Source organism: Diabrotica undecimpunctata, chromosome 5 (assembly GCF_040954645.1).
Source record: "Diabrotica undecimpunctata isolate CICGRU chromosome 5, icDiaUnde3, whole genome shotgun sequence".
NCBI classification, from domain to species: domain Eukaryota; kingdom Metazoa; phylum Arthropoda; class Insecta; order Coleoptera; family Chrysomelidae; genus Diabrotica; species Diabrotica undecimpunctata.
This window is the reverse complement of record NC_092807.1, coordinates 136,577,014-136,598,807: the sequence shown is the minus strand read 5'-3', so window position 1 is coordinate 136,598,807 and position 21,794 is coordinate 136,577,014. Positions and strand designations below refer to the sequence as shown.

Below are 21,794 nucleotides of genomic sequence, written 5' to 3'. Positions count from 1 at the left end.
TGTCATAATTCCTATTCTATACATTCCAAGGAAAGTGCTTAATTAGCTAAGATTTATTTATGGATTTATTATTATTTATTACAAACATTATGGAATTGGAATGTTTGTTTATTTAAAATAACGCTTCGTTCTAGAATCTTTTAAGAGCTGAGTACGAAATAAAAAATTTTACTGGCAATTTACAAGGCATCAAGGCAAACATTCCTGTGATAAAATAGCATCGATTGAAATTCCTGTGATAAAATAGAATCGTCATATTCGGATAAGTAATTTTCCGATAAGTTTCTGTGGCAGCCAATCTTGTGAAGGTTTATCATTAAATAGTGGAAATAGTTTAAATAGTGAAGCAGTTGATTTTTGAGTTATTCTACCAGATTTGGTGTGCAAATGTTATGAAGTTTAGTTAAAAAATCAATGTAAAAGTTTAAATAGTAAATCGGTTGATTTTTGAGTTAATCTACAAACAATCCACAATTCAATTCAGAATCTGGATTCATTAAAATCAGTAATTACAGGGGATATGTGGCTGACATCAATTATATCTTACATTTCAAGAAAATGTCGTGGTGCTAAAAAGTACCGTTTTAATACATATTACCTAATTATCCTTAACGGTAATATTTTAATTTATTTTCTCAATATCATTCCTGAATTCACAATCTGATTCGTTAAAATCAATAATTATATGAGATATGTGGCTGGCATCAATTTTTTTCGCAGTCTTCCAGTATTCATTTATGATATCTTCTATCATAAAAATCTTCGGTTTCACTTTCCGGTTTGCTTACTAGCACAAACTCCACAGCTTTCCGTGGGTACAAGTTAAAAATTTTAAAATTACGAATTTTAACATTATAGAACAAAAACCACGATTTATTAAACAGAAAGTTTATTTTTTAAATATTAAGTACTTACGTTTTAAAATCTATTCTTACTACTGTATTAAATGATATTTAATAATTAATAAATATACAACCTGAGATTCATAACAAATAACACAAAAAAATAAAATTAGTTACAGCCTATACATTCGTCAACGATAAAACTTTATTTCTACTCAGTTTATGCGCATATTATTATATCCGTGATCTAATCCCATAGTGTAGTAGAGAAACGGACTTACTGCTGCAAAGAATAAACTTGCACCCAACATTGGTCTATACATAATCCAAGCAGTAGCTACTACGCAGAGAGTTACAGAAAATGCTAGAACCAAGTTACTAAAAGACAGTGGATCTCCGCTGTAGAAACTCAAGAATGAACCCTGGAACACTAAAAAATAAATGTTATAAATAATTTATTGCACACAAGATACTTTTGACATATTTTTTATCATGTATGTTTAACTTCAATACAGTCACAGATTCTGGTTATAAGAGATGTCTTTTATATTAATTCAGCCATTCCTGATAAAAGCACATAAAAAATGCAGTTACAGAAATATATTGTTTAGCAAACCAATTTTGTAGCATAAATGTGATAACAACCCATGTTCTCTTTCATTTCATAATTTCTTAGATATTCTGGAATTACCACTGTTGTATCAAAACAAAAATTATGTATTTTGATTAGATCATGACAAGAAATCAATCGTTATTTTTGTCCGTTTTCCTGTTATCTGATCAAAGAATGTGCCATGTTTACGTTTGTGTTCTAGTACATACGTTTTCGATTCCCTAATCACCTCTGACAATAGTTAAATGTCTGTTTTCTGCCAAGTAACAGGATCGGTATGTGATACACACTATAACAATGTTAAATGTCAGAAGTAAATTGTTACCGGCACTTACCGGTGTCATTTTTATTGTGTATGCTTCGCCAATGTGGATAAATGAAAAGTAAGCCTTGGAAAGAGTGGGAATGGGAGAAATAGTTTATTCGTTCGGTTTCTTCGTCACCAAGCGTCCATATCTGCATATGCGTGGGTTTCTTGTGAATGTAACTTTGTTTATTTGTTAAATAGACTTAATTATATGTATTAACTTTAATAGTTTTTGTCAGTAGATTTTATGAAAATTTTAAAAATACACTTCATACAATGGAAGCTGTAGCTCAGTATTCATTATTAACGGGAGTATCCGTGTGGACAATTGAACTTATTGTACGTGAAAAAAAAGGTGACTGAGATTGTGCAAGCTCCAAAAGTAAATTGTCGTGGTAGAAAAAAAAATTGAATTAGACGAGTACCAGAAAAATTTTGTATACCCTACTATTCATTCTTTCTTTTTGGAGAATAAAACCCCAAACCCTCAAATCCATTAGGATAAAGGTAATGGAGAATGATCTCATTCCAGAAAAGAGCAAAGATACATTAAGGATAATAATAAAAGAAGATTTCAAATTTATATATGCCAAATGATCCCGTAAACATGTCTTAATAGAAAGAGAAGATTTAGTCTCATGGCGACGAAGATATTTTCGCTCTAATAGGGAGGTTCTGAAAACAAAAAGGTTTATTATTTGGACGAAACGTAGGTGAACGCTGGTCATACAGCATATAAGATCTGGCAAGATACTTAACAGGGTTATTAGGACTAACGGGTAAAGGACAACGACTGATTGTCGCGCATATAGGTAGTGAGAGTGCTCTTAAAAGATAGTGCATTCATTTTTTCCTCAAAAAAAAACCGAAGATTATCACGAAGGCATTGACGCCGAACGCTTTAATAAATGGTTTGAATCGCTTCTTTCACGAGTCGAGCCAAATTCGGTAACAGTGATGGATAATGCTTCCTATCACAGCCGATTGGTAGAACATCTGCCAACAATGGCCACCAAAAACGCAGACATGCAGAGTTGGTTAGGACAAAAAAGAATTCTGAAAGAAAGAATGTTGTAGATATCATGACTCGTGCTAAAGGCATCACCATTTTGAGACTTCCTCCTTACCATTGCGAGTAAAACTCGACATTATTAATCTGGACTCAAGTAAAGGGAAAACGTGGCATATACAATTTCTAATGTCCAACGTTTGTTAAAACTCGCAATGGAACGGGTACGGAAAGAAGATTGGGCTAATGCCGTAGGCCATATGATCAAGGAAGAAGAGAAAATGTGGAGATTGGACGGGGAGTTCCACTGTTGTCGACAAAATAGTAATAGACTTAAATGTGACTTGGGATTCCTCTTAAAAAAAACATACTCAATTTCCAGAAAAAGTAAATGTTTGATCAGTTATTTTGGGAAACCAAATAGTTGGGCCTGTTTTTCTTAATGTTAACTTAACCGGTGAAGTGTATCTGGAGATGTTACACAATTGAGCCGTTAATTCTTGATATTCTGGAAAATAATCCAGACGAATTCAGCAACTTTGAAATAACGTTTCAACAAGATGGTGCTTGTGCACACTATTATGGTGCAGTAAGACGTTACCTAGATGAGAAATATCGTGATTATAATGATGTGCATCGCCTCCGTCCCGTCAGCGTTTCGTACACACTCACTCTTACCAATAATTCATTTTCCATCCTTTTCCATAAGGCCTACAAGAAAATAAAACAGTGTAGGTCACAAGAGAGAAGGGAGTTTCACTAAAGTGCTGATCTAGTGGGAACTCTACCCGGTCTCTGGGTATTGACAGGAGGCCAACCGTCCGGAGTTCCGTCAGAGTGTTGATCTGACGGAACTCCGTCTGTACTTGAAATATAAGGTTAACGCTGCAGCACCCGACAGTATTGGCACTTTAAAACAAAGAATTTTTGAAGAATGTAGGGCAATTTCCCCCGATACATTTAAATGAGTACAAGAGTTTAGCAATAGGATACATTACTGTCAGGAGATAGATGGAGCACATTTTAAACAATTAATATAAGAACTAGTTCTTAAGTTTCTTAAGTTTCGAATTTATGAATTAAATTCGAAACTACAATTTTAGTATTTATTTCATTTATTTACCCAAATAACCTTAAACCCAAAGTATAGCTTAAAATTGGAAAAACATACAGGTAAATATTTATTACATGTAAAACAGTTAAATACTGATATAAATATCCTATTTGGTTCCCACCAAGGCAGCGAACAAGACTGTTTATAACTAACTATAAAAATCTTGCTAAATATTACAATGAATATATTCACTTTCTAGAAAATGATTTAACCCACAAACCAAAATCCTCCTGGTCACAGATAAACAAATTTTAGAAACTATAAATTCACGATTGTGATGATCCTCAATACATTTAGATGGATTTTTTCTTTGCGCAATAAGTTCCGCAATGGCCTCTTTCATATCTGTATTTCTAGGATTCCGTTCTAATTGGGATGTCTACGGTTTTAATTTACATTTTCTGAGAATCTATTAATCATCAGATGTATATGTTTTTATTATTTTAGCAGCATTTGTAACATTCAGTTTTGTATTCTTATATCAAATAACGTGGTTTTAATAACTGCTTATTTAGAATTTTTTTATTACATTACTATAGAAATATCTTCTAGGCATAAACATTTAGCTATTTTGTTTTTTTTTAATGATGCCTGGCTATTTTTCGTAGCATGTAGTTGGTACCATCTTAATCTTCTGTAAGTATTACTTGGTCACCTGCAAAATTTAACCTATACAGTTTATGACCTAGAAATATAGAAATTCCAGGAAGGGACAACTGAGTTTTGTAGATCATTAGATCATAATTGCTCAATATTGTGAGAATTTAGTTATATGATAAGAAATACTCCTCTATGGCTTGTCATCCTCACTAAGCATGCTTAGGGTATAATATGTTTATCTGTATGACACAGCTGGACTAATCACTTTAAAAGTAAATTCACAATAAGCAAAGAATGTAACAGTAATGAAATAAAAACTTTCACTTCTTGATTTAAAGTTATCCTTGATAAATGCAAAAAATTCTTACCTATTATTTTTATAAGCCTTGATAAACAAACAGCAGCGCCATAAAGTATAAAAAAACCTAATCCTCGTAACTTCCATGTTTCCAATCTAGCATCAAAATGTTCAGCAGAAAACATCTGATTTATATTTAAGTTCCCCTGTCTCAGTAGAGCAATTTTGTGACCTTTTGATGTCTCATAGGGAATTAATGCCCCACTTTCTTGCTTTGCTATTATAGTAACCTAAGAAATATTAAATAAAAACAGAGAAATCATTAAGGAAACGGATGCATACAGGTTCACCTGAGGCACCAGCATAATAAAACTGAACCCTTATATCCCCTACTTCTGGATTCCAAATATCATCACAGTGGTAATATATACCCATATGCAGTTTAACATCTCTTCTGTCTGGTCTTTCATCACTGGTAACTTCAATAAAATCATCGAATTTATCTTTTATTTCATTTCCTACTAGTAAATGCCCTAATTGTACTGTAGGAGAAACATATGTTACTGATGTTAATGGTATTTCCCTAAAAGTAAAACTATTATTATATTGTTTGGCGAAGTGGCCTTTTACTTATATCAGCAGAATACTGTAGTATTTCCTGCCAAGAGTTTTTGCTAACTGTTATTAATTAAGTAATATGAACCACAAAAGCATTGGCAAAATTTATAAACAATGGGTTAGTTAATGCAAAAAAATATAAAAACCAAAAGCCAAATTTAGAAATCGAATTATTAAGAATTAAAATTCAAATATAACAAAAGTGGTATTTTAAAATAAAGCATTATGTTTTTTAAGACTCTAATAGACAACACAGTTAAGTGCACTATGACATATGTATGGACATAACAGCTAGCTGATATGTTACATAAATTCTGTTACAACTAATAAACATTTTGGAGTTGAATATTGGACAGATGGACAATATGATCTTATTTGTAGTCTAATTTTAAGATTCATGAAGCACATTACAATCTGTAATTACATACATCAAAGCATGTCTACTACAACAGTTTGAAGACTTTAAATAGACATTAAGGCTAAACCTATCATAAAATCTGTAATGACATGCTAGTAGTTCACTCCTTTTGGAGTTGAATACTAGAAGGATTGGATATGATGTTAATTGTAATCTGTTGTGATACATGAAGCATATTACCAAAATTTGCAAAATGTATCAAAACATATCTACTACAAGTTTTTGATGTAATCAATATAGTACTACTACATAGTACTAATAAATAACTTGAGGAGAGTAACAACTGCAATTGGTCTTTACCCCTAAAAGCTTACACATAGATTCCAGTGTTAAATTACATAACAAAAAAAAATAACATTACTTTGGATTTTCATGGCCATGTCTGATATAAAAATTATTGCTATCTACCAACTTGTCCCTCCACTCTGTTATATAGTAATAATCATTTGTCATTGTACCCATGGTTTCTATATTATTATCATCATCTGGTCTTGGTCTAAAAAATAAAATGCAATCTTATATTTGTTTTAAACAATAAACAAGAACTATTTACGTTCTTTCTTCTACCCATTGGTACATTTGGACTCTTCTTTTTAATTTAACTGCTTGAATGGCTATACCATATTCAACCTCAGTCAAGGGCTCTTCAATTTGCAGACTGCCGGTTACATGGACTACTTTGCCATTATGTTCATCTGATGGTTTTTCATATAAATTCAGAATTATTGCGTTATTGTATGTTTCATCCAAGGAGTGAGCATGATGAACTGCCCTACCCTAAAATATACATAATTAATTTAAGTACCAAGTACCAACATGGTCCAAAATAGACTACACGATTGTAAAGTACATTTCTTTTTTTATAGATAATAATATTACTTAACTGTTTAAGATTCTAGTACATGCAAAAAAATTAAAATAATTTTCTAACCTCATTCCAAGTGAGTAACCAAATTCCAAAACACAGCAAAAATATTCCTATTAGAGAAGTTACCCAACTTCTCTCAAACTCTTCTGATAAAGTATTCATATTTTATTTTCATGTTCTAAATTAATCATATGTTTAAGATACATTATATATATATCTTGCCGTATTTTCAATTTTCATTGTTATATTTTTAGTTCTTAATATCAATTCATTTTATTTCAGTTTGATTTAAATAATCGAGGTCCATGCGCATGCCTCTCAAACGTCACAAAAGTTCTAGTGAGTGCGTGCAATGCACTAAAATTTTAAAAAGGATGGAATTCTGCATACAAATATTTCTTGTAAGTTGTTATTTATAAACTCTACTGTTTTAACTTTATGATTTTATAAAATAGCTGATGTTTTAAACGTTGTTTTCTCTTATTTTTATTGTATTTAATATCTATTATTGATTTGTAGGTAAAGCTTTTCATTTTTACCTTTCATCTCACTCTAACCAAACCACCCTAATAAATCTTTAGTGTGGTGGAATGATATATTATTTTTCCAATGTAAAATAGTCAAGGTTCAAAATTTTTTTCGATATGTTTTAGACATAGAAGAGGGCAATGCGTGCCTTGGTAGTGTCAATATGGGTTTTTATAAATTTAGTATTTTTTGGAATGTGTGGATATATGTATCTATTATGGTCGCAATATTGGCTGTACATGGAGAGGCAAGCAACAGCAACAACATCAACTTATGATCAGCAAATTTTCTTCTATAATCGGGGTTACTACCCAAATAATACGTATGTATTTGTTAAACCTTCTTATTTTTTTTAAGTTCGTTGATATAGTTACGGACACATTATTTTAGGAATAAAACTAAAATCTTTTTTAGTAATAAATTGGTATATAATATAAAGGAAGGCATTAAAATGCGTAAATTTTGTTGAACGTTCCTAAAAAAGTACAAAAAGCTCAAATAGGTATTAATGTTTTATTTTAGGTAGAAACTAGTAAAAAGTGTTGAAAAAAGATTCCGAAAATAGTGTAAAAACATAAAAAAATTGTACGGCATTAGAATTTTTTAACTGAAAATCCATTAAAAATACAAACTTGAGTTAATCATAAGAAACCTAAGCAAAAAAAACTGAATGATTGTTAATTTAATTATTTTAATTTATTCTATTCTATTTTATTTCTATTCGATTCGATATTCAATTCGATAATCGGTTCGATAATTAATTCGATTCGATTCCGATTCGATGATCAATTAGATTCGACAATAGATTTGATTCGACAATCGATTCGATTTGATTTGATTTGATAATCGATATCGATAACCGATTTGTTTCGACAATCGATTTGATTAGACTAGATATTTCATTCGATTTGATTCCGATTTGATAATAGATAATATTTTCGATTCCATTCGATATTTGATTCGATACGATATTTAATTTGATTCGATTCGATTCGATAATCTATTCAATGCGTTAATTGATTTGATTCGTTTCAATTCAATAATCGATTCGGGATAATAATCGATTCAAGTCGATAATAGATTCGAATTGATAATCGATTCGATGCTTTAATCGATTCGATAAAAGATTCGAATCAATATTTTATTCGATACATATTATTCGATTCGATTTGATTCGATAACCGATTCAATTTGATAATCGATTCGGTAATAGATTCGATTTGATATTCGATTCGATATTCGATTCGATATGTAATTCGATTCCATAGTCCATTCGATTTGATAATCGATTCAATTAGATAATCGATTCGACAATCGATTCGATTCGAAAATCTATTCGATGCGACAATCGATTCGATTTATTAATAAATTTATTCGATATTTGGTTTGATTCGATAATCGATTCGATTGGGTTATATTGTATTTTATTTTATAAAATAAATATATACATATATATATATATATATATATATATATATATATATATATATATATATATATATATATATATGTATATATATATATATATATATATATATATATATATTTAACTTTTAGATAAACAATTTCGTAATATTTTTAAATTATTTCTTGCAACCATAATATATATATATATATATATATATATATATATATATATATATATATATATATATATATATATATATATATATATATATATATATATATATATGAACGTTTATAGACCCCTTTCGAGTTCGGTGTCTCAGTCTGCCTACTCCCCTCACTTGTGACGTACCAGTATCTTGTAGAAATACAAAAACCGTTAAGCGGCACTGAGGGCTCAATCTTCCTACTCCTCAGTGTCGAATGACTCGACTGACGTTTGACGGTTCTTGTATTTCTACAAAACAAGATACTAGTATGGCACGAGTGAGGGGAGTACGCAGATTGAGACCCCTAACTCGAACGGAACCATATCCCTCTTGATAATGGCTCCAAAATGGGTGTTAAAACCTGACCGCGGAAATTAATCCGAACATATATATAATTTTATTTGACACTTATTTGTGTTATTTTGTTATTTTAGGGCAAATGCATTGGATTTAAAGTCAAGACAAAAGCATTCGATTTTTAAGGAAAATTCAACTGTACTCTTAATAAAAAATAGCAAGCCAAGATTTCCAAATCTTCAACCAAAAGATTTTGAGCTCGATGCTAAACGGTACGTTTGCTTAAAAAATGATAGCTCAACAAACTGTGATAAAAAGACGGCAGAATTTAAAGAAAATATAGTCAACGAACTAAGAAGAGTATTTACCGATGAAAGTAATATTCTTAGAATGGGAAAACAAAACCCTTATAATGTTCACTTTAGAGGGTTCCGAGGAAATTTTTTAGAGAAACCCCCTGAGAAAGTATTATGTCAGTTACATGACACTGCTCTACGTACGCTTAAACGAAGTGATGTGAAACATCATCCGCTCAAAGATTTTATTCCCAAAAGAGCGCTTTTTGAAAATAAAAGGTTTAATAGCTGTGCAATAGTCGCTAGCGCTGGATCTCTTAAAGACTCTAACCTTGGCTCACTTATAGGTAAGTTTCAATATTTTACTAAATTCATGGTTTATAAAACAGAGTAATGGATATATTACTTATATTTGAAGAAGTATCGGGCGACCGCGCAAAAGATGGAGTGACAACCTTCCATAGAGCTATTAATCCGTCAATGAACCAGCAGAATTGCTTATAAAGAGAAAGAAGAAGAATAAAGTATAAGTAATATAAGGAAAAAGACAGTTAAGATTTGATTTCAAGTATAGTACGTCTGTACAGGAGCAGACGCTTAGGAAGCTTCCAAATAAAGAAATCACAGCAGTCGTAGGCGATTTCAACGCTAAAATTGGTGTAACTACAGAAGATCATTACTTGCGAGAGACCGTTGAATTATATGGACTTGGCCAAAGAAATGACAGAGGAGAACGCTTGCTACACTTTTATATAGACAACAACCTGTTTGTTACTAATACGTTACTAATACAGGCTTTCAACATCACCCAAGACGACTATACACTTGAATATCACCAGGAAATAGATACAGAAATCAGATAGATTTTATACTGGTAAAAACCCGTTGGAGGAGCTCTGTTAAGGATGTTAAGACCTATCCAGGAAAAGATTGTAATAGCGACCATCAATTTTTATCAGCCGAATTCCGCATGAAGTTAGGAAATACAACAACTAAATGGCATCTAAGATATAACGATCCGTACAAAAAAGCCGCAATGCAAAAGCTATGTGAGCTCAAACAATCATTAAATCCAGAAGAGTCCTCAAATAGCATATGGACAAAAACAAAATCCATATTGCATAATGCTGCGAAAAACAGCATAAGAGTGATAGAGAAGAAAGAAGAAAACAATGGATAACAGACTCTACGTGGACTAAAATACAGGAGAGGAAGTGCTTAAAAGCCACAGGACTGAACAGTGAAAGTGATAAAGACGCCTATAAAGCGCTGAACGGTCAAATAAAACGACTCTGCAAAAAGGACAAGAACACACACTTGAACAAAATCTGCATGGAAATAGAAGGGCATAAAACCAAAACTGAGACCAGAGACATGTTTAAAAAAATAAAGCAGATAACACGTTCCTTTACACCAAACTACCTTGCTATCAAAGATGATAACGGAACTCTACTCACTTCTAAAAAAGATATTTTACACAGATGGAAAGAATACTGTGGACGACTGATGATGGAGGAAAGCACAGACGCCCCATCACAACAAGAAGATGCCAGTTTTGTGACGGAACCCGACGTACTCAAAAGTGAAGTTAAAGCAGTAATTATGAGGCAAAAAAGCTGCCGGTCCAGATAACATACCTATTGAAATGATTTGGGCCCTAGATGACGTTGGAGTGGATATTATACATCAAATTTGTCAAAGAGTGTAGGAGACAGATAAATGGCCTGAGGACTGGACACAATCACTATATATTCCCATACATAAAAAGGGAGCGAAAGATTTATGTAGGAACTATCGCACAATTGCTCTAATTGCGCATTGCAGTAAGATACTCTTACACCTAATTCTTGAGAGGATAAAGCCCTTTTTACTACCTAACATTGCGGAGGAACAAGCAGGTTTCGTCCCCGGACGTGGTACTAGAGAACAAATTTTAAACGTACGGCAGATTGTAGAAAAATCCAGAGAATTCAACATCACAACATATTTGTGCTTCATAGATTATAGTAAAGCTTTCGATTTGGTCAACTGGAGTAAAATGTGACGGGTTTTGTCGGAAATGGGAGTCCCTAATCATCTGATACTGCTAATTAAAGCCTGTACAATAACAATTATGCCAGAGTTAGAATAAATGGGGAACTAACCGATAGTTTCAGTGTCACAAAGGGCGTGAGACAAGGCTGCATACTAAGCCCAATTCTACTTAACATCTATGGTGAATGGATAATGCCGAAAGCTACTGAGGACTGGAACGGTGGCATCACCATTGGCGGGAAGAAGATTTGCAACTTGAGATATGCAGATGATACTACTATCCTCGCTAGTTCTGAAGCTTAATTGATTCACCTGCTACAACGGATAGAAGACGCAAGCTTAACGATGGGCCTTAAAATAAACAGAGATAAAACGAGAATCATGATAATTGACAGAGCTAACAACAATCAAAATCATCTGGTCATGATAAACAATATCGCTGTTGTAGATAAATTTGTGTATCTGGGCTCATTAATAACCAACAAGGGAGGCTGTACTGAAAAAATAAAGCGGCGGTCAGCAATCGCAAAAAGCCCTATTGCAAAATTAACAAAAATTTGGAAAAGCCATGAAATAACTACCGATACAAAAATGAGACTAGTAAGAAGTCTAGTTTTTACAGTTTTTACTTATGCATCGGAATGCTAGACCCTTACTGAGAAAGACAAAAAGAACATAGATGTATTTGAGATGTACTGCTGGAGACGAATGCTGAGAATACCATGGGTGGCCCAAAGAACAAATGAATCCATACTGGACCAGCTAAACATAAAGAAAAGGCTAAGAACACAAATATCAGAACAAATAATAAGCTATTTTGGACATGTGCTTCGAAGAAATGGTCTTGAAAAACTTACCATCCAGGGAAAAGTAGAAGGCAAAAGAAATAGAGGTAGATCTCCCACACGATACACGGACCATATTGTTGCTACCATTGGCGCTCCATTGTCAGAATGTGCTCGAATGGCAGAAGATAGAAAAACGCGGAGGAACATTGGGAAATTTAGCTAATAGCTTCATGATATCACGATACCTCCATCAGGTCAACGACTAAGAAGAAGAAGAAGAAGACGTCTGTATATTTGCTTATACGTATTTCACCCTAAAAGGGATCATCAGAGACGGATATTCACAGACGCTCTGAACGTGAAAATAAATCTTTCTTGTCTTGGGAAGCAACTCTAACATGGCTTCGTATGGACGCAAATAGCGACATCTGATAATAAATCCGTAAACTTGATTCGAAAGCCCGTCTTTTTGATAGCATTAGGAGGCATGTTTATGTTGGTGAACTGTCTTTGGAAAGAGTATAACTTGTTGTAAATCTCATTATTTCACGTAATGTGCCAAACACGCAAACACTACTGTATTTATTATAGTACTCTTTCACCGAACGTTCGCTCTCGTACGGTCACATGCTTTCGCTGTGTGTGTATGCGACTTTAGCTAGTGACTAGTAAATAGTGCACGAAAACTTATTGAATAATATTTTTTAGATGCTCATGATCTTGTATTAAGGTTTAACAATGCTCCCACAAAAGGTTTTGAAGCAGATGTCGGCAACAAAACCACGATTCGTCTGTTAAATTCTCAAGTTGTATCGAAGCCTCAATTTAATTTTTTAAATGCAAACCTGTACAAAAATGTAACCATAGTAGCATGGGACCCCAGTAACTATTCTTCTACCATAAACGAGTGGTTAGAAAAACCAGAGTTTAATTTATTTACTAATTACATGGCGTTTAGAAAAACGGACCCCAAGTCTAGAACATTCCTTTTAAATCCTAGCAAAGTTTGGGATGTCTGGGATTTTCTTCAGAATAATTCACCGAGCATGCTGCGACGTAATCCACCTTCATCAGGATTTTTGGGTAAGATTTTAAGCTCTCTAATACTATTTGATAATTAAAAAATCTAAAATAGAAAGTATAAACAATTTTATATGATTACACTTCCTAATACATAAAAACAAAAGAAATCTCTGACGTATATTTTTATGTTAAAATAATTTATTAATTTAAGTAACAAGTGTCCATCCGGTTCCGAGGCTGTACATTGTTTCTTTGAGCGGTATTTGTTTTTATGATTGGTAGGTTGCTAACTTTGCCAATTGCCCTCCACATTTTATCCGGGCTTGGGAACGGCTGTGGTAACCGTAGAGCTACTCAATTCAGTATTGAATGTGACTGAATAAAATTCAGCAGAAGAACAACAAGGTTTTAGGTAGAAAGATCATGCACCGACGTTATATTTATAATGAGAAGTTATTAGAATACAACAAACCGGCATATCTATGTTTGGTGAACCTTAAGAAGGCAATTGAGCGGGTCAAATTAAAGGATGTTATCCACTTTTTGTACGCAAGACAGGTACCTCTAGGAATAATCAGAACGATCGAAAATATTTACCAAATAACACAATAAAAGTAAAAGTGGAAGAAGAACTAACCGACCCTATTGAAGCTGGTAATGGGATAAGACAAGAAGATTCCTTGAGTCCTCTTATGTTCAACCTGATTATGAATAAAATAATAAAAAAAGTAAGAACTACAAAAGAATACCAAATGGGAGAAAAACAACTTAAAATAATCGGCTATGCAGACGACGTAATACTACTCTCTCAGTGAAGAGTGAAGACGATTTACAACGTATGCAGCACCAATTTAATATAACCGCCAGAAAATTTAACATGTTAATTTCCCCAAGAAAGACAAAATGCACCGTTAAAACAGCAAATTTACTAAGATAATTGGAACTGGAAGGTGAGATAATAGAAGTGATGGAGTTTAAATACCTAAGCATCACATTATCTAGCTATGGAAAGTTCGAAACTCAAGTGGAAGATCAAGTGAATAAAGCAGGACCTCAGGCTGCCTGAATGAAACAATATGGAGAAATAAAAATATCGAGAAAGAAAAAATGAAAGGCAGAATTTACAAAACAGTCATCAGACCAATAATGACACACGTGGCAGAAACACGATCTGACACAGGGACAAAAAGGATGTTAGAAACAGCAGAGATGAAAACACTTAAAAAAATTGATGGCAAGACACTATGGAACAGAGCTAAAAGTACAGATATACGACGTAGATGCAAGGTGGAGAACATCAAGAACTGGGTAAAAAATAGAAGAGTAGTATGGAACGATCATATAAGCCGAATGACAATAAATAGAGTAGTAAAGACAGCAAGAGACGGTTCACCAATAGAAAGACAACCAGAAGGAAGACCACGAAAACGATGAACTTACTGGAGTCACATTGAAAAACCAACGAAGACATCAGGAGAAGAACCGGAGTGACTGACATCATCGAGAAGATAGCCAGACTAAAATGGAGATGGGCAGGACACATAGCCAGAATGACAGATGGGCGATGGACAAAGAGGTTATTGGAATGGAGGCCAAGGGAAGACAAGAGAAGCGTCGGTCGACCACCTACAAGATGGACTGACGATTTAAGAAGACTCAATAAAAACTGGATGAGAGCGGCGCAAGATAGACGGGGTTGGAAACATGAGGAAGAGGCCTATGTTCAGCAGTGGACTCTTGAGGCTGGATGATGATGATTGAAAAACAGACAGTCATGTCTATATAAAAAGACGAAGGAGAAAAAGAAGTAATAAGTGTTGTTTTAATTTTTAGAACAGAAGACCCTTCATATCTACATTAGGTATTCTTTTCATAAATTCATCTAAAATAATTTTATTGACAAATAACAGTAATTTACAATGGATGCTCTAAATTTTGTTTATTTATTTTCAAAGAGGTAACCATCCGATTTGTAAAACTATATACTTACTTTTTGCAACATATCTGTATCGTATATTCTCCTTATCTCCGGAATTATTTTTCTTTTAATTCTTGAATATTGGCAGGTCGTGTTTTGTAGGTATATTGTATTTTTTAAATGACTTTATATTATAAGTCAATCCGATTTTGTGTCAGGTGATCACAGGAGCCTTCGATAAAACCAAGTCTTTCAATCGACGATTGAATACGTTATTTAAACATTTCCTTGAATCAACAGCATAGTGAAGAGGAGCTCGGTCATAGTGCTACCAAGCATGGTTGTTGCATGTATTGTTATTATCTAAAAGTTATACAGAATGAAATTTCCATATGACATACAATAATTGCTATATAACATGAAAGAAAGAAAAATTCCATATGAATGGCAGATATTAAAAATAGGTAAAAAATAAAAAAGAAAAGACTTAAAATTGATTTATAATATAACTTTGATGACCTGTTTTGGACTCTACAATTCAGCTCCCGATAAGGTTACTTAACCAATAAGTATATAAGGAGAATTGTAAGTAGTACCCTACCTGCTCAATTATGCCAGGACAGTGTTGGTGGAGAAACCGACTTACTATACGTAAATTCAAGGGCCGTATGTTAGGAAGATATATCATTATTATCTGCATGTTTTAAGTCCACTGCAGAACGTAGGCCCCCTGTTTGTATCCAGAGTGCACGATATTGTGCAGTACGGATCCAATTTTTCGTCATCTTTCGCAGACCATCTTGTCATAGTGTAGGTGGTTTTTCTCTGTTTCGTTTATCTGTTCTTGATCTCCATTCGGTTAACTTGCGTGTCCAACTTCCATCCTTTATCCCTGTCACGTGGTCAGCCCATCTTTATTTCAATTTGCAAGCTCTCTCCAGAATATCTGTAACTCTGGTTCTTTTTCGTAGGTCTTCGTTTGTGATCCTGTCTATTACTCCTATCATTGAACGCTCCATCCTTCTTTGTGCTACTCTTGGTTTTAATCAGATTAATCGATATGTTGCCGTCTTTAAGTTGTTAAGAGCTCCATATGCTGTCCATCCGTGTACTTTATTCTTGATACCTCACCTGTTTGGTAGTCCTTGCCTATTCTAATTTCGTGTCCAAGGTATTTATCAACAAGTTCTACTTGGCCTCTCTGAATTTTTAAATTGTTACTGGGCACTGGACAGATAGATAGAGGTTCGTCATGTATTTTGTTTTGGGGATATTTATTTTTAAACCGATTTCTCTGCAGGCTCTTTCCAGTTCTTCTAACATGATGTTGATTTCGCCTATGTCATCTCCTATTAACACTATATCATCAGCATAACTCAGGTGGTGTAGTCTTTCCCCGTCGACACTTATCCCTTTATGATCTCAATCCAGTGTTTTAAAAGGACGTTCTAGGGCAGTTATAAAAAGCTTTGGTGATAATGTGATAGATAATAAGGAAAATGGACACTCATCGAAGAGCAAGTCCGAAGTAAGATGACAGACAATTCTGGCAAAACAAGTGGGAGGCACAATTAACTAAGGCTCGATGGACAAAATGTTAATCCCTGATGTGGTAACGTGTTCTACATATAAGTTTAGAAGGTTGAATTATTTTTATATTCAATTCCTTCCCGGCCATGGTTATACACGGACTGCGGTCTGCAAGATAGCATAGAACATTTCATTTTCGCCTGCGCTAGGTTCCACAGAGAATGGAACACTTTAGCATCAAGGCTAGGAGAGGTATCCGGGCAAAAACTTTGATTTTACAGTCGACCTAATAACGGATACCATTAAATATGTTTATTCGTTAAGGACTCGTCTACCGAGTACATTTTATGAAGAAAAGGATTGGTTTAAGTTCATAGCCAGTCATGGGGACATCGACGGGCAGGGCATCTGTTACGGAGGAAATGCGCGATGATGAACTTTTTGAATGATTTTGAATGTTGAACTTTTGATGATTTTGAAAAATAAAAATTAACTTAAAAAGACAATGTTTTATGTTGACCCAGACTATATAAAAAAAGTAAGGTGTTAAAGGACAATATTAAGAAAAATTATAAAAACATTATAGCAGAGAAAAGACAAATTATGGTGAACCTCATATGTGATAAAATTTGGGTAGAGTAAGTAATATACTCTTGAGATGAGCAGTTAGGATTAATATGTGGGACAGAGAACGGCACTAAAAGGTTATTTAAAGACTGGAAAATCAGTTTACACCTGAAGATGGAGACAAAGCAATAAGAAGATTGAAACCATCCATATGGAGTCGGCTGTAGTACCATTGCAGGAACCGAACAGAATGTCCTGAAGTCTGAAGATTATAATGTAGGAGGGATTAATGCGTTACTTAGGACACCAGAACTGATAGGAATAGGTGATAATTAGACTAAGCATAAGGCCTAATTAAACCTAAAGCTAAGATTAATACTATTACAAGAATTAGACTACTTATCTCTCATTAACATTGTATGTCCAACACTTACAGGCAAATAAATAGTGCCCCAATGTGCTCCCCACTAACTCCAGTAATTGACAATATCTTTATGGAAGACTTCGAGACCCGAGCATTATCCACATCAATGCTCAATTTCACATGTTGGCAACGATATGTTGACGGTACATTCGTCATATGGCTCCATGGTAGGGATGCTTTGGTGTCTTTTCAAACCCATCTAAATAGTATACATCTTAGTATCCAGTTCACGATGGAGGTGGAAACTGATTCATCACTATTGTTTCTCGACATTATCATAAATAAAAACCAATCCCAAGGTTCATCATTCTGTTTATCGAAAACCCACCCATACCAATCGTTATCTGCATGCCAACTCTCATTATCTACCTTCACAAATTAATTCAGTCATTGCTACTCTTGTCTCCATATCAATATGCCTTTGCGATGATGTAAGTAGACCCGCTGAGGTCTCTAGTTTAAAACAAGCCCTCATCCAAAACGGCTATCGGGAAAATCACATCAATAGGATAGATAACAATATCCCACCCAATCTCAACTCAAAGACTCAAACCCTCATCATACACAAAGGTGTATGATGAGGGTTTGAGGGCTTTTCTTCCTTACATCAAAGGTGTCACTGACAAAATTGACAAAATTCTTAAATCAAGAGGAATAAAGACAATATTTACCGCCTAACAAAAACCATCATCTCTTGTCCGATCAATCAAAGACAACATTCCAAATGAACAACACGGAGTTTATGAAATTCCTTGTGCAGACTGTCCCCGATCTTATATAGGCCAAACAAATCGTAGAATCTAAAATAGGATTTATAAACATTCCATTTCTGTTCGCAGTTCCGATTCAATTTCAGCTCTAGGTTAACACCATCTTCATACAGGTCACGAAATTGATTTTGAAAACTCCAAAATCATAACTATCTTAACAGAAATTCTTTAATGTCCTGGAATTCAATACTGGCAATCGTTTTTTTTTTTTGAATTGAGTTGGTTTTCAAGGTCCTCTTGAACATCAAAATTTATTGAAAGTAATTCTGCGCTTATTTAGAAGGGCTATTGAAGATTTAGTGTTATGACTATTAAAACCTATTCCTACTCTTCTTCTTCTTCGTCCTTCTTGTATGTAGGTTTTAAAGTTTCTTCTTCAATGTTAGCCTCCTAAATTGTTTAAATTATCGCACCATCTTTTTCTTGGTCTGCCAATACTTCTTCGGTCCATTTGGTGACTTATCTCGTGCTGTTCGTATTATCCTATCCTCTGCCATTCTACTAATGTGTTCGTTCCACTCCTGTATCCGTTTTGTCGCCCATCCATTTATGTCTTCTATATTGCATTTTCTTCTTATGTTTTCGCTTTTCTTCCTATCCAACAGACTTTTCCCTGATATTCGTCGAAGTTGTTTCTAGTAGTAGTCTCGTTTTAGATGTGTCAGGTCTTGTCTCCGCCATGTATGTTAATATAAGTCTAATTGCTGCTTTATAGATTCTTGTTTTTGTATCTTGTCTTAAGCGTTTGTTCTTCCAGATTATGTCATTAAGAGATCCCGCCGCTTTTTCTTCAACGTCTCCGTAACTAGTTATATCTATTCCCAGATATCTGAACCTTGCTTCCTGCTTTATTATTTTCCCATCCATTTTGATTTTACATTGTAGTGGGTATTTAGATGTTGTCATACATTTGGTTTTTTCTGCTGATATTATCATATTGTATTTCTTGGCTGCTGTATTGACGATGTGTGTTAATCTTTGTAGCTGGTCTTCTATCTCGGCGATTATTACCTTAGCTTAGCTAGATATCATTGCACTCGTGATTTTTGTATAAGAGAGTCTGAACTTTTTGGAACTTTAGTATTGTGTTTTGCTGCATTGTTTTGTTTCACCAAACTAGCGCCGCATAATTAATTATGGGATTGACAACCTTTATATATGACTAGTACCTACATCGCTTTATGTTTCAAACCTAATGTTCTGTTAAAAAGCCTACGCCAGGTTTAAAGAGCCTTTATTGCTTGTTTAAAATAGTTTCTAGTTTACTTTCGGTTTAAGAATTTCAAGTTTTGGTCTTTTAATTCGTTACACAATTTTTTTTCGTTCGTTATTGTCGTTGTAATGCTAAAATATAATGTTTAATATGTATAATTGTGAAAAATGTTATGTAAAATGTTTACAAAATACACAAGTATAATTCCGTATATATTGAATATGTATATTATCAGGTCTTCGTTTGCTGTTACCATTCTGCAGTTTCGTAGATGTTTTTGAATACGTTCCTTCGGCGAGAGTTACCAGGAGATGCCACTACTATGATCCCGAAGACAATCCTTCCTGCACATTTGGCGTATGGCATCCTTTGGCAGCAGAGAAGTTATTGGCACTGTATATTAACACAGCAGACGATAAAGCAGTATTTCAAACCGGATACATACGAATTTTAGGCTCTAGAAAGGCAAAATGTCCCTGAATATTGTAAATAGTTAGTACCATTTAAAATTTTTGTCTTATTTAATGACTAGATTTATATATTAGATAACGAAAATTAAAAAAGTACCGTTTGTCAGATATTTTTACGAAACGTTTTCGGTCTTATAAGATGTCTATGTTAAGGGTAAGGTTACAAAATAACTTCTTTAAGTTAATTGTGTTGTATTAATGTATAATTGTGTTTGTTATTGTAGATAATCTCTTTATATAAATAATAAATAATATAATTTCTTTTATCTGATCTGCATCTTTCTATAGCGATGTTCATAAGTATTTATATGTTGTTACTATTTCCACAGGTGTAACTTTTTCATGTCGTTTGCAAAAATGGCCGTATCATTAGCATATCTAACAATATTGATGTTATTTTTGTTGATCACAATACCTTTCTCAGCTTTTGATAGAGCTTTAATAAATATAAGTTCGCTGTACATTAATAGGACAGCGAAATATAAAGGGTGTAACAAAAAGGTAGGTCATAAATTAAATTACGTATTCTGGGACCAAAAATAGTTCGATTGAACCTAACTTACCTTAGTATAAACGTGCACATAAAAAAGTTACAGCCTTTTGGAGTTACAAAATAAAAATGGATTTTTTCCAATATATCGAAAACTGTTAGAAATTTTATATTAAAAATGGACATGTAGCTTTCTTATGGCAGGAATATCTTAAAAAAAAATAACAGTGAAATTTGTACATCCCATAAAAATTTTATGGGGGCTTTGTTCCCTTAAATCCCCCCAAATGTTTGTATACGTTCCAATTAAATTATTATTGTGGTACCATTAGTTAAAAACAATGTTTTTAAAACGTTTTTGCCTCGTAGTACTTTTTCGACAAGCCAATTTTTATCGAGATCGTGCTACTTTTTATTATGTTTTAAAAATTCTCTAGTCGGCTGTATAACACTTGTTGCTATGGTTACTATGTGTACAAAAAGGGTGTACATATGTGAAATTATGAATATAATTTCAGTATATGAGCACTGTATTATATAAGGCTGGTTCAAAATAAATTATCACGTGTAGTTAAGGGTTATACAGATTATAGCAAATTAAGTTTATACAAAGTCTTACCAATTCTTCTGCTGCACACACTCTCGCGGTATTTGCAGGCTTTCACTCGCGGTTGTTCTTCATACGGGGAAGCTGTCCGGGTACCGGTTTCTGAACACGTGTCTCGCGGTACTAACACTCAGATCACGAGATAGAGCACATTTGCGTCTGTCTACGATTTAAAACAGCATTTGCGGTATTTTTCGCGTAACTATAAGCGGGAGAGAGAGAATGTCTGTTGTTAGCAGCAGTCATCAGTAGAGAGTAAAGAGAATACCTCTGTTACTAACGATAGTCAACAGGGAAGAGAGAGCGTCTGTTCCAAGCGATAGGTAACAGGCAAGAGGGAGCGACTGTTCCCAACGATAGGCAACAGGCAATAGAGACCGTATTCCTCTTTGCTATTTTAAAACTGTCTGTATTTCTAAAGGAGGAGGGTTGTAAATGTAAGTTGAAAGTATTATCAAGGGTTGGACTAAGGTAACGATTGTAAAATTGTGGTAGAAGAATAGTTAGTAATACAGCGAAAAAATGACATGATTTTT

The 21,794-nt window shown here is 33.8% G+C and overlaps 2 protein-coding genes across 2 annotated transcripts; one reads left to right on the top strand and one right to left on the bottom strand.

Annotated features, from left to right (window-relative positions):
* Positions 1-872: 872 nt before the first annotated feature.
* Tmem43 (Transmembrane protein 43) lies at positions 873-6,989 on the bottom strand. The gene is made up of 6 exons (XM_072532782.1): positions 6,751-6,989; positions 6,373-6,596; positions 6,181-6,315; positions 5,126-5,366; positions 4,854-5,073; positions 873-1,272 (listed from the first exon to the last, which is right to left on the bottom strand). Exons 1-6 carry the CDS (start codon positions 6,847-6,849, stop codon positions 1,058-1,060), a joined length of 1,134 nt encoding a protein of 377 aa, XP_072388883.1. The 5' UTR covers positions 6,850-6,989; the 3' UTR covers positions 873-1,057.
* A 15-nt stretch (positions 6,990-7,004) lies between these two features.
* Positions 7,005-20,744, top strand: SiaT (beta-galactoside-a-2,6-sialyltransferase). Its single transcript, XM_072532781.1, has 5 exons — positions 7,005-7,088; positions 7,341-7,537; positions 9,266-9,771; positions 12,955-13,329; positions 19,927-20,744. The coding sequence occupies exons 2-5, from the start codon at positions 7,356-7,358 to the stop codon at positions 20,169-20,171; spliced, it is 1,308 nt and encodes a 435-aa protein (XP_072388882.1). The 5' UTR covers positions 7,005-7,088; positions 7,341-7,355; the 3' UTR covers positions 20,172-20,744.
* Positions 20,745-21,794: the final 1,050 nt, after the last annotated feature.

What these genes read in the sequence shown, in the direction of transcription:
- Tmem43 (XM_072532782.1), bottom strand. Translation starts at nt 6,849, where the DNA reads ATGAATACTTTATCAGAAGAGTTTGAGAGAAGTTGGGTAACTTCTCTA. An exon ending in CAATGGGTAGAAGAAAGAAC is followed by an intron (nt 6,316 to 6,372) that starts GTAAATAGTTCT and finishes TTTATTTTTTAG; the next exon opens with ACCAAGACCAGATGATGATA. An exon ending in AAGGCTTATAAAAATAATAG is followed by an intron (nt 1,273 to 4,853) that starts GTAAGAATTTTT and finishes TTTATTTTTTAG; the next exon opens with TGTTCCAGGGTTCATTCTTG.
- SiaT (XM_072532781.1), top strand. Translation starts at nt 7,356, where the DNA reads ATGCGTGCCTTGGTAGTGTCAATATGGGTTTTTATAAATTTAGTATTT. An exon ending in TAACCTTGGCTCACTTATAG is followed by an intron (nt 9,772 to 12,954) that starts GTAAGTTTCAAT and finishes AATATTTTTTAG; the next exon opens with ATGCTCATGATCTTGTATTA. An exon ending in ACCTTCATCAGGATTTTTGG is followed by an intron (nt 13,330 to 19,926) that starts GTAAGATTTTAA and finishes GTATATTATCAG; the next exon opens with GTCTTCGTTTGCTGTTACCA.